Raw genomic sequence first — 13,990 nt, 5'->3', positions numbered from 1 at the left:
TAATTAAGTGCAAACAGAGGCTGATTCAATGTTCTACATATTCACAGTCCACATTGATGAAAGGTTCTAAACATTTTCATAGAGGAGTTTTTGCCACTCTTGTACAGCTTACTTGTATTATGTGGCACTAGATTTATGTATACACATACAGTTAGGTTCATAAATCTTTGGACAGATCCAACTTTTTGTAGTTTTGGTTCTTTAACAAAATGAATTTTACAAGAAACAACTCAGATGCAGTTAAAGTTAAGACTTTCAGCTTTAAATTAGTGGGGTGAACTAAAGAATTGCATGAAAACGTGAGGTAACTAAAACATTTTTCAACAGTGCATTAAAAAAAAGTGACAGGCTTGAAAAGAGTGGGCTGTCGCTGGGGCAATTTTAGATTGACTAATTGCCACTTTAATGACTTTCTAATAAAGAGCTATGTTTCACTAATGGTGATGCCTGCCTACATGGCCTTTCTAGCTGTATAGTCACAGGGAACTGTGACTACAGGCATTAGCACATCAAGATCATGGTTCATGGGTGCTCCCCCACACCAAGTATTGTAACAGAGGTTAATAGTAATAAGTCCATATAAAACAGAATTCCCAAGATATCTTATATCTAACATATACTATACAGCTAATAGCCTTAAAGTGTACCCGAGCCAAAGCTTGGGTACACAAAATTAGATACTTACCTAAAGAGAAGGAAGCCTCAGATCCTATTGAGGCTTCCCTCAGTGGTCTGCTGTCCCATGGGCACGCAGTAGACACTTGAGCCCGCCCATGCAGTAGACACTCTAAAGGGGGGGGGGGGGGGTCCTACAATCAAGGGAAGCCTCAAAAGGATCCGGAGGCTTCACTCTCTTCATGGTAAGTACAGGATCTTCTCAAAAAATTAGCATATTGTGATACAGTTCATTATTTTCTGTAATGTACTGATAAACATTAGACTTTCATATATTTTAGATTCAAATACACACAACTGAAGTAGTTCAAGCCTTTTATTGTTTTAATATTGATGATTTTGGCATACAGCTCACGAAAACCCAAAATTCCTATCTCAAAAAATTAGCATATTTCATCCGACCAATAAAAGAAAAGTGTTTTTAAAACAAAAAAAAAGTCAACCTTCAAATAATTATGTTTAGTTATGCACTCAATACTTGGTCGGGAATCCTTTTTCAGAAATGACTGCTTCAATGCGGCGTGGCATGGAGGCAATCAGCCTGTGGCACTGCTCAGGTGTTATGGAGGCCCAGGATGTTTCGATAGTGGCCTTAAGCTCATCCAGAGTGTTGGGTCTTGCGTCTCTCAACTTTCTCTTCACAATATCCCACAGATTCTCTATGGGGTTCAGGTCAGGAGAGTTGGCAGGCCAATTGAGCACAGTAATACCATGGTCAGTAAACCATTTACCAGTGGTTTTGGCACTGTGAGCAGGTGCCAGGTTGTGCTGAAAAATGAAATCTTCATCTCCATAAAGCTTTTCAGCAGATGGAAGCATGAAGTGCTCCAAAATCTCCTGATACATAGCTGCATTCACCCTGCCCTTGATAAAACACAGTGGACCAACACCAGCAGCTGACATGGCACCCTAGACCATCACTGACTGTGGGTACTTGACACTGGACTTCAGGAATTTTGGCATTTCCCTCTCCCCAGTCTTCCTCCAGACTCTGGCACCTTGATTTCCGAATGACGTGTAAAAGTTGCTTTCATCCGAAAAAAGTACTTTGGACCACTGAGCAACAGTCCAGTGCTGCTTCTCTGTAGCCCAGGTCAGGCGCTTCTGCCGCTGTTTCTGGTTCAAAAGTGGGTTCATGCTTCCATCTGCTGAAAAGCTTTATGGAGATGAAGATTTCATTTTTCAGCACGACCTGGCACCTACTCACAGTGCCAAAACCACTGGTAAATAGTTTACTGACCATGGTATTACTGTGCTCAATTGGCCTGCCAACTCTCCTGACCTGAACCCCATAGAGAATCTGTGGGATATTGTGAAGAGAAGGTTGAGAGACGGATGACCCAACACTCTGGATGAGCTTAAGGCCGCTATCGAAGCATCCTGGGCCTCCATAACACCTGAGCAGTGCCACAGGCTGATTGCCTATATGCCACGCCGCATTGAAGCAGTCATTCCTGCAAAAGGACTCCCGACCAAGTATTGAGTGCATAACTGAACAATTATTTGAAGGTTGACTTTTTTTTGTTTTAAAAACACCTTTTTTTTATTGGTCGGATGAAATATGCTAATTTTTTGAGATAGGAAATTTGGGTTTTCATGAGCTGTATGCCAAAATCATCAATATTAAAACAATAAAAGGCTTGAACTACTTCAGTTGTGTGTATTTGAATCTAAAAAATATGAAAGTCTAATGTTTATCAGTACATTACAGAAAATAATGAACTTTATCACAATATGCTAATTTTTTGAGAAGATCCTGTATATGGTTTTGAATGGCTATTACATGCACAGCATGTTTATTCACAGGTTCTTAACTCATGGTTAGGGATACTTCCGTTGGGTTTAGGAGGTATTTCGGCTTGTAACCATTTATCACAACAAATTCTACATTTTGCAATGTGATAAAATTATTCAGGATCAGAACAAAGAAATTAAAGAAATTTGTGGTCATATAAAGCCCAAGGGAATCGTATCTGGAAAGCTCAGTATTCAGCATGGTCAATGATTTTCAAATAATTCCGAGTTGATGCAAATTCTGTACGCAAATTATATATATACTTGAATATAAACCAATCAAATCTCAGGATTTGATTGGTCCATTTCTAAGCTTAATACATTTGCATAAATCAGAAGATTTGCATCTCATTGACCATCATTGCACTGCACTCATTATGGAACACCACTGACAAATTATGTCTGAGTGCCTTAAAGAGACTCTGTAACAAATTGTTTATCTTTATTTCTTCTATGCTATAAGTTCCTATGCCTTTTCTAATGTGGTCTGGCTTACTGCAGCTTTTCCTAATTGCACAGTAGCTGTGTTATCTCTGTTATATGATCTAATCTTCTCTCTATAGTCGGCACAGTCAGGCTGAGGCAGTCAGACTGGAATGTGCAGGGCTGCTTGTGATTAGCTAGAAGCTGTACACACCCCCTGCAGGCTCTGTGTGACTAACACACTCTGCTTAGCTGAGCCTATTAGAAGCTGGTTAGTTTGTTTGTAAACACTGCCTAAAACTGGCAATTACAAGCCAGGATTGCAGCAGAGAGTGGCAGAAACAGCACAGAGGGGACCAGGAGCACATAATGAATAGAATGGTATGCTTTTTATTGTAAGAATTTCAGAGTACAGATTCTCTTTAAAGAGGAACGCCAGTGAAAATAATGTAATATAAAAATGCTTAATTTTTACAATAAATAATTATGTATAAATTATTTAGTCCGAGTTTGCTTGCTGTAAAAATTTTCCTCTCCCTGATTTACATTTATCACATGGTGACATTCTTACTGCTGGCAGGTGATGTCACTGGAAGAAGATGCTGCTTGCTTTTTTGACAGTTGTAAACAGCTGTTATTTCCCACTATGCAACAAGGCTCCCAAAGTGTGATGTCAGTACCTCAGTGCTGTGAGGCGCTGACATCACATTGTGGGAGGGGTTTCACTACAAAAGAAGACAAATCTTGCCCCCTGATGATCCGTTTGAGAAAAGGAATAGATTTCTCATGGGAAAGGGGGCATCAGCTACCGATTGGGATGAAGTTCAATTTATGGTTACGGCTTCTCTTTAAATAACCTAACTTATCAGAAACTGATACTTCACAAAGGGCTTTAATAAAGTGGTACTAAGAGGAAATGGTGGTGGAGGAGAGTTTAAAAAGGCAAGGCAATACATCATACCTGCATTCCTTCCTGACCAGAAATTCCGACACCTACATCTGCCACCTGAATCATGCTGACATCGTTGGTTCCATCACCTACAAAATCCCATTATAAAAACAGGCATGTGACATCAATTGTAGATATGGAAAGAGCAAATAAATATACAGACTCAAAGCAAGCCAGTCATTGGAAAAAAATACTGTTGGAGGTTTGCAGATTGTCAGGACTGCAGTAATTTAAGTCATCTGTGAAATGATGTCCTCGTTCTCCCAGAGAACACACAGCAAATCTCGCACCCAAATTCTCCATTACTGAACTCTCCTGTTCATGTTCTTCTTACACACAATGCAAAAGATGTGCTCTGACAGAATGCATTATATACAGCAGTTTGGCTCAGTATGTGTCATATTTACAGTCAGAAATATTACGTCTAACTAAAGAGTTTGTCCAGACCAGTTATACCTCTTATTTTAAAAAAAAAACAAAACCAACAAAAAAAAAAAAAACACCTTTTTCCAAAACTATTATTTTAGTTTTAGAGTGTGGGGAAGGGTTGCAACCTCCGTCAGGTTATACTGCTCTCTTTACCTTAAGAGACATCAGGCGGTCATAGGAAAGCAACTCTCCACTGGGAGATTTAGCCTCATCCCTGTTCCAGTGTCCACTGTAAACGGACTGCTTCAATGATAAATGTAAGCTATGGATAAGCATTTCATTTGAGTTAGGACTTTTTTTTTTTGAAAAGGTGACCGTGTGCCTGTCCCCACTAACTAACACTGCGGGGGAGAGGGGTGGACCTCAGCCACATCATTTAGTGGGGTAATGGGGACACGTGGCGGCCATGTATAATTTTCAAATTACAAATACTGAAGGGCGCTGCCTAAATTATTATATTCTGCCTCTTGCTGCAACCATCTACGGTGGAGTTAACACCCTCTTCCCCACCTCTTGATAGAAAATCACACAATACTGTTAAGAGGTGCGCTAGACATAAACAATCCCAATCTATTGATCTGATAGATAAAGCACTTTATTGAAAAGGTTATGGCACTAAAAGCCCTAAAGCCCCGTCTACACGGAGCGATGTGTCAGCGTTGTGTCTTATCAATCGAGCCGCTGATGCGGCTCCATTGATAAGATCAGACAGGTCCGATCTCGCAGCCACCAATTCCCTGCTCGTTTCCCACAAGCGGACAATGGCAGGGAATCGAGCAGAAGATAAGCAGCGCCGGCGGGGATGAGGAGGGATCGAATTCAACGCACACGTGGGGCGAGAGGGGACGCGGCGGGTACGCGCAGGGATGCGGCAGAGATGATCCGGCGGCTAATCAAGCCACCGGATCGCTACGTGTAGACCCAGCTTAAGGTACTGGGCTATACATCAAATATATAACCACTCATTCATATACACACATAATAGAGCATGTTGGTTCCCCCTTAAAAATAGAGAAATTATGTTCCAAAATTGGAGATTAAAAATCCTAAAAACCATTAAAAAAAAACCACTTTAAAAATTGCAAAAAAATTTAATAAATTCCATATACTTCCTAAGATCCCGAGGAGTCCATATGCGGAAGGCAATTGGCTCCACGGATACATATATGTATACTACCACTGGGTTTCAATGGTCTGTTTATATAGCTTTAAGGTTATTTGCATAGGAGGATCTTAAGGGAACTGTATTATAGTTCTCACCATCCGGGCTGTCACACTGCAGCTAATCCAAACAGTTCATCTGAGGCGTTGTTGACCGCGCTCGGCAGGTTCCTCACGATCCCAGGTCTCGGCCTGAGTGGTAGTCCGATGTTACTGCTCTTGCGAGTGCAGTCCGCAGATGTTCGGCCGTCCCGGCTCAAACACTATGCTTCCGGTCCTGCGGTCCAGAGCGATGACGTCACTTTCTCCAGTACGTCTCACTCTCACTGCTATCGTCACTTCCCTGCGTTCCACTTAGTGTTTCTTGTGTGCCGCTCTTTATAATTGCGATCCCTTAAGTGGAGGGGATAGCAGGCTGGTCTGTAGATAAGATGGGGTGCCCCTCTGCTTCCACAGTCAGCGTTCGATTAACATATTTCGACGGACCGCAGGACCGGAAGCATAGTGTTCGAGCCGGGAACATCTGCGACAGCACTCGCAAGAGCGGTAACACCAGTCTACCACCCAGGCCGAGACTTTGGATCGTGAGGAACCTGCCAAGTGCAGTCAACAACGCCTCAGATGAACTCTTTGGATTAGCTGCAGCAAGACAGCGCGGATGGGGAGAACTATAATACAGTTCCCTTAAGATCCAGCTATATAAGCAGACCATTGAAACCCAGTGGTAATATACATATATGTATCCGTGGAGCCATTTGCCTTCCGCATGTAGACCCCTCAGGATCTTAGGAAGTATATGGAATTTCTTACATTTTATGAAATTTTTTATGATAGTTTTAATCACCAATTTTGGAACATAATTTCTCTATTTTAAGGGGGAACCAGCACGCTTTAGTATGTATGTGTATGAATGAGTGGTTATATATTTGATGTATAGCCCAATATCATAGGGCTTTAGTGCCATAACCTTTCCAATAAAGTGCTTTATCTATCAGATCAGTAGATTGTGATTGTTTATGTCTAGCGCACCTCTTAACAGTATTGTTTAGCCATGTCTAAATTGCTGACGCCGAGGCACTTGCCCTCTGCCAATATGGTAGTGCCGGCCATGCCTACTTGTAAGTCATTTTAGTACAAGCCAGTGGGGCTTCAGTTCACCATTTGCAGTCAAGTTTATTTATTTATTTTTTGCTACTTTTATACTACTTGTTTCCCAGCAAAAATCACCCATTTTCCCCTTTTATAAATAAAGAATTAAAAACTGAACAAGATTGAAATGAGTGCCCCATACACAGATTGTCGCACTTTATAAATAGGCTCCCAAAACAGACAGAAAGGCCCATGTGCATTAAACTTTTCCTCCTGAGTTTTCTCCTAAGTATGTTTAACACCTTGTCAATAAAATGCCTTTTAAACCACCAGCAAGCAAGAAAATACTCAAAATAATTTTGATAGTATGTTTTCACCTGCTTTTTGATAAATTTTCAATTGTAAAGTGTTGAAAAGTTGCGGTTTGCAGAGCACCATGGGGGAACCAGTAATTGGACTGACCACGCAGTTCGGTCCCCTGTGCAGTGGTCGGCTCTTCCGCGGTCCTATGCCATCAAGTACTTCTTTGCAGGTATAGCAAGGGGAAAGGGGCCACAAATTTATTTTTAAATCTAGAAACATTTTATTGTGCATTTTTAATTTTGCAACAGTGCCAAAACTAATTCAGCACAACAAACACATACAACCAATAAATTGATGGCAACTGGCCATTAAAACTGTATTACAAAACAGAAACAGACCCAAAGATTACAACATTCTGTTCGTGGCATAATCCTACATAGGTTCAGTAAGCCAGTAAGGTTATTTTGTCTAATTCAGCTCCTTGGGCCTCTAGTCACCGAGACCACACTTTCGCAAATTTCTTAGTGGCTACTTGGTTATCATAGACCTCCCCCCCCTTGATTATAGGTAGCTCTCTGCGAATATAAGCCAAACAATCCATCCTCTTTGGAGGTGTGGCCTGGCACCAATGCAATACTATCAACTTTTTAGCATAGTACACTAGGTTTCAAAACAGCAACCTCCCCGACTACCCTTTGGTTGCGTCATTGATTATACCAAGTAGCATCCTCTTAGCTGCCAATGGCATGTTTTGCTTAGGGAATACTGTATGAATCCAATGACCCACCTCCGCCCAGTAACCCAAAAGATAAGGGCACTGCCATATTATGTGGAAGAAGCCAGCATTTGGCTCACCACATCTACCACAGGTGTCAGGGACATCACTTCCCAACATGCTAATCTTTGCTGGTGAATAGTACACCATTTGGAGTCATTTCAAAGAGATCATTTTATACAAAGCTATGATGCCGGCTTTAGCAATATTGTTTAATGATTCTTCCCACCCTTATGAGTTTAATTTCCAGTAAAGATTATCCATTTTATGTGATTCCGTGGGGAGGATGACCTTATATAGGGATGACAATGCCTTGGGCATGTGCTCAGTAGCCGGGGCGGTTTTCACTGAACAGGAGGATACCAGCAGGGGACTCTCAGAGGTCGTAAATTGAGAGAGAAAGGTGTGATGGTTCATTTCTTACAAGTGGGAGTGGCTGGCGTACATAGAAATACATGGCATTCCCATACATGTATCACTTACCTACAGCTAATGTCATGGCATTTAGCTTGTCACGAACCAGCTTCACCACCATGCTCTTCTGAAGAGGTGTGGAACGGCAGCAGAGCACAGAGCGGCATTGTCGAGCAAGTGAAATAAATTTATCTGCCTGGGTTGTGTCTAGTGCAAAAGCTAGAGTCTTCCCATCGATCACCAGTCCGAGGTTCTTGCGCTTTGTCTGTGAAGGCCTCTGGTATTTATTATGAGTGAAAGCAAATTCTTCTTTTCCAGCATCTTGTGTTGTGGAGTTACCAGGGATCTTCGACTCCACATAGTGCAAACACTGTCTAAGCAAAGCAGCACAGGCTTCCTATGGGGTGTGCAAAAAAACAGAAAACGTCAGATTCTGAAGGGCAAATTATCTGGAATAAACCAGGATTATTTATTTTCTACCAAAACAGAGTAGAGGACCAATATGACTGCCTAATAACACTGGGAAGCTGCTGCATCAAATTACTTACATCAACTTGTATGGCCTTGTACTGGAAATGTTATTATGGTGTTACTTAACTACACTGCTAATTGAAATAAGCGGACCTTTATTTATAGAACACCTCCATGACTCACTGAAGTTTTTATGCTTGGTACAGACCTGCAATAATTGTCAGAAGGGATGGGCTTTCAAGTAATTCCGAGTAACCAGCTACTTGGAATTGAAATGGTAATGAGGCCCTGATTAAACAGGTGTGATCGCGGGTGATGGGGGTAATTTACCAAGTAGTATGTAGGATAGTGCGCGCTCCATTCCGCATCATAGCCGAACTGCGAGCCGCATTGCATGACTCACTACCGTGCTTCCTCCTACAAGCCGGAAAGAGGAAGCATGGTATTGAGTAGTGGAACGCGGCTCACAGTTCGGCTATGATGCGGAATGGAGCGCACACTATCCTACAGACTTCTGAGTAAATCCCCCCATCACCCGTGATCATTATTTCAATTCCGAGTAGCTTGCTACTCAGAATTACTTGAAAGCCCATCCCTGCTGGTCAGCTGAAACAATCATTCTTAATCATTCCAGGTAAAAATTCCTATTGCAGACACAATACTCAGCTAAGACCTGAAGGGCCAGCTCTGCCCGATTACTTTACATTAGCAAGCGGTTTTCAAAAGAAAAGCACTTGCAGTAAGAACCAGCCCATGAAAAAGCAACCGAGGCAGTGACTAATTATTGTTTGGGATTATCCAAGTTGGAAAGTGTGCACAAGAGTATTTTGCAGGGGTGGGAAAAAACGTTTTCAAGAATAGAAAAAGTTGTCCAATTAAAGCCATTTTTATTTATTTTTTAACTTTTGGATATAACATGACCTTATAAATCAGCACCAAAACAGCCAATAGTTGTAGCGAGCATCTACAGTTGTCCACAACTATTAAAGGAAACCTGAGACCAAGCTAGTAAAATAATTGATATTCATCTGTGGCTCCCTCCCCGTCTCCCCAGACAACTTCTTTCATTCGCTAGCCAGCCCTGTAACTTAGCTCAGTCACCTATGCATGGGCCAACCGTGTGCGAAGCAATGGGGCGCGTGCGTGGCCAAGTTACCAGGCCAGCTAGTGGACAAACAGAGTGGCCCAGGAGACAGTGAGGAAGCCCTTGGCCTGAAGGGGGCTAAAGGATGCTACAGGTAACTATCAATTATTTTACTAGCTTAGTCTCAGGTACACTTAATTACTCAGAGAAGACAAATTACTGAACAGAAATGAATTACTGAAGAAAAATGAATCCTACCATAGACTCTGCATTTAATGTGATGATGTCATCATTGCGATCCAGAAGTTTACAGGAATAGCCAATATTTACAGCAGTTTCTTGCTTGTCTCCAGTCAGAACCCAGATCTGCATTCCAGCCTTGCGTAGCCTAGTAATGGTTTCTGGAACACCTTCCTGCAAGCGATCTTCTATGCCCGTGGCTCCTGGAGGAGAAATTGAAATGTTAACAACTAGCATTGATGATGTCGGCTGCATTTCTAAAAATGGTCTTTGCTATGTCAGAATATCCATCCTTTTACCTCAGTAGAAACGGATTTATCGGACCAAGATAGAGGTTTCCAATATTCAGCTGGCCAGTTGTGTTGAGCCTGTGCAACTCAGTTTTCGGTTATTTTGGCCAATGGGCATGGAACCGGACATGATTTGAGGTTTCATGCATTCAGAAATGCTTTCTGCTCCCCATAGCTGTATAAAATGGTTTTCTGGTTTACTATAGCCACTAAGTGAGCCCTGATAAGCCAGACCATTCTCCTGTGATCCAGGCGCGTAACTACAGGGGAGCAGGTGTTTTTGTGACACAAGTTTTGGCTTTGAAGATTATAATATAAGATGGGCTCCAAGGCTGAGAGGGCCACCAAGGGTAGGCAAGGCAAAGGGTGTGAACATGGGGGGGGGGGGGGGACCCACTATAGTTGCACCCCTGCTGTGACCTCTTCTATCAACAAGGCATTTCCATCTGCAGGACTGCTACTCACTGCATATTTTTCAAATAATTCTGAGAAAATTGACTATTTGAGAATACCAGAAAAAAAGCTGTTACAGGGATATCAACTTGCCTGGCAAGAACAGTCACCTCATGACAAGAAATGCGAAGCTTACCTTTTCTCTCTATTCTGGGGTTTGATGAGAACTTCTCACCTCTATCGGCATGATTTTATACATTGCTCTGCAGCCGCATGGTCAGCTAGTTAGATAACTGCAGGAACAGGCAAGTGTAGTTCAGGTAGTCCAAATAAAGACCTCCGTATAGGCCCGGGAGCATTACAGACAGTTCTTTGAAAAGTTATTCTGATACAATATAGGCCCAATGACACGAGACAAATATACAGCTCTTATACTGGGTAACATATTGCTACCGCTGAGAGAAGCATTATAGTAAGCAACACTGTGCAGTCCATTTAGACCAGAAACAAGATGAATTTTAGCTCAAGCAGCACAAGATTTCTTCCCTCACAACAAGCCATACATGGCCAGGACAAGGACACATAGGCAACAATGATTTATACTTTCAATTATAAACGCACATCAAGCCAATATCCAGGTCACTTTTGCCAGTCTCATAAATCTGGAGCACTGTCAGCGGTTTATCAAGAGAATCTGTTCATATTAAGTATTTTCTCAGGTGCCAGATGTTCATAATTAAACATGTTCGCTGTTCCTTCAGATAAGAAATATATAGCAGTTGCTGCTTTTGGCTGTAACGATCGCTAGCTAAAAAAAAGGGCTCCGGAATACCCTAGATTGCCCTTGCTGTTTCTGTGCAGTGACAATCTCAGAACAATTATCTTTACAGTGTGGGTTAATAGTCACACAGCTCATACAGAGGGAAGCCAAGAAGAGATGCACTCCCATGGATTTAATTAGCAAATGTTGCTTGAGACGGCTGTAATCAAAAGGCTTCCTGAATATTATCAGCTAACTGGAAAAAAAAAGTATGTAGCCGTACAGAACCAAATAGCCTCCTCCTATTCTTCTGTGAAAACAAGATTAATAAACTCACCCAGCAAATGTAGATTGGTCTCCAGGCGAACCGCAGATTGGAACAGTAGCTCTTCACGATTTTCTAATGAGGATTCTGCTTGTAAATGAAATTTCAGCCAACAAGAATACTCTTCTTTATTGAGAACCTAGTGCAGAAAGTAATTGAAAATCTGTATTATTTATGGACTATAATCTCCAAAGTAAACTCTACTGGCATAATGTACATTTTCTGATGAGAACAGCACGAAGATGGATGTTTAGATTTTGTAATGTGCAAATGAAATACTGTTGTTCAAACAATTTCTTGTCAAATGATGAATTTACACAGAACTCAGACAAGTCATCACATCAAGGGGTCTGTGATAAATAATCCCCTGGCAAAATTAGGTCTCATTTTCTTCAGGTTTCTAGATATCAGAGCAACATTCACATGAAAACAGCCAAACTGGGCAACTCAAAACAGAAGTTCGGCCTTTTTTCCATGGTCAGTTGGAAGGGGTGAATTCACCGCCTGTGAGCTGCTCCTGTCCAATGGTCAGCACTTGGTAGCACTCAGCATGGGTGGTGGACAGGCAGCTCCACTATGGACTTGCATCTAAAAACGTTGGTGGCCTTCCTCAGACACAAAATGATTATTTTCTTTTTACCACTGGGTAATGCCACCGTGTATCAAAAGACATGCGCGGTGTTAAATACTGCCATTCCGCTGCATGTAATCACAAATGAATAGCACATGTGGCCAGCAGCTGGGAGGCTTAACTGCTCGACACACAAGCAGTTCAGCTGACGAGGAAAAGAGGCCGTATAGTAAATATAAGGGGTCCTGGCACTATGTAGGACTGGGTGATACCAATAATATATACTAAAGGTCCAAAGTCTAGAATCGCCCAGAAATATTTATGTTATACATTAACTACCTGCGGACCGCCGCAGTATAAATGTACGGTGGGCAGGGGGCGCTGTGGTTCTGACCAGACGTAAACTCCACGTCCCATTCACCGCGCGCTCCCACCGCTCTGCCCCCATCGCAATGTGCTGCCCTGCCGCCTCTATGACGGCAGAGCACTGTGAGCCGGGCAGGAGCAGTTTTCATTGGCTCCTGGCCCTGTCATTCATGTAAGCCGTACCTATTGGCTTACATGGAGTGACAGGGTCAGGAGTCAATGAAAGCGGCTCCTGACTGGCGCACAGCGCTCTGTCGTCATAGCGACGGCAGAGAGAGCAGCCTGCGGCGGGGACAGAGCGACGTGGCCGGCGGATTTTATCTGCGATTCGTCGGGAAGCGGCGGTTTACTGTACCAGCACCCTCTGGTCCTTAAGGGGGCAGAGGATGCTGGTACTCAAGTAGTTAAAGTGTCCCTGAGGTGACATGTGACATAATGAGATAAACATGTCTAGGTACAGTACAAAACTAATTAATAACTAGGCTGTGTTCCTTTTTCTGCCTGAAAGATGTACCCTTCAGGCATGCAAGTGATCATTTCTCTTGTTGGATTATCATATACGAAGGCTCTTTATAAGAGTAATATAAGAAAATTATAACCTATCCCTTTTCTAGATATTCCCGAATGCGCAACTAGTTTATGTGACATTTATGTGACCTACCCTTTTTTTTACAAGTGTTTTAAAGTGGACCTGAACTCTTGCACAGGACAGAACGAAAACTTAGAGAAATGCACCCTGGATGTTTTTAGAATTTTGCCTGCCAAATTCCCCCTCATCTGTGTCTAATCACAAGTTGTAATTTGATCTCTACCCTGTGTCAGCTGACTGCCACAGCAGATAAGCTCATTTGAAAGTACAGGATGTTAACAATATGTCAATAAGTAGAAACACTGGAGATTTCAGGATTTGTTTCAGCTGTTGTAATAAAGAAATGTTTCTATAAAGGTTATTATGCTGTTGCATATCTTATAGAGCAGAGAGGAAGTTCTGAGTTCAAGTCTGTTTTACCCTCCTTGGTGGTTATCACAAGTCAGGCTCAGGGTAGAAAGAACAAGGCAGAAGCGGTAACCCCAAGAGTGACGACTCATGGTAGCTACCGGCAGAGCTGTGCAGAGCATTGTACGCAGTGGGCGTTTTAACTCGCCTTCCATGGGATCTAGATGCTGGCAGCCATTCTCTTTACTGTCCTCAGAGTCACTGCATCCTTCAGGTGAGATCGCCGTCTGTCCTCATGACAACAGACGGGGATCACTACAGGGTTACAGTGCCACCTGGAGTACAGAGTGAGAGCTGCAGCGCTGGATCCCAGGTAGGTGCAAATCTCTCTGCGGTGTGATTTTTTTTCCCTGGTTTTAGGGTCTAAAAGTCTGCTAAAAAAATTGCACCACTTTTAGATCCTAAAATCCGGAAATAATCATAACACTAGGGTGGGTTAAAGGGTTCAAATTCGGCAAAGGTCCGTAAGACCATCAAACCT

At 42.4% G+C, this 13,990-nt stretch overlaps 1 protein-coding gene across 1 annotated transcript in view; it reads right to left on the bottom strand.

The window, feature by feature from the left end:
- Positions 1-13,990, bottom strand: part of ATP10A (ATPase phospholipid transporting 10A (putative)) — a 169,196-nt gene that overhangs the window by 19,107 nt on the left and 136,099 nt on the right. The window contains exons 13-16 of the mRNA XM_068268154.1: positions 11,588-11,714; positions 9,826-10,010; positions 8,082-8,409; positions 3,854-3,930 (exon numbers count right to left, since the gene is read on the bottom strand). Of these exons, the coding sequence (XP_068124255.1) occupies positions 3,854-3,930; positions 8,082-8,409; positions 9,826-10,010; positions 11,588-11,714 (717 nt within the window). The remainder of the gene's footprint in view (positions 1-3,853; positions 3,931-8,081; positions 8,410-9,825; positions 10,011-11,587; positions 11,715-13,990) is intronic.

This window comes from Hyperolius riggenbachi, chromosome 2 (assembly GCF_040937935.1).
Source record: "Hyperolius riggenbachi isolate aHypRig1 chromosome 2, aHypRig1.pri, whole genome shotgun sequence".
In the NCBI taxonomy this organism is placed as follows: domain Eukaryota; kingdom Metazoa; phylum Chordata; class Amphibia; order Anura; family Hyperoliidae; genus Hyperolius; species Hyperolius riggenbachi.
Note: the sequence above shows the minus strand (reverse complement) of the source record. Positions and strands in the feature narration are given on the sequence as shown.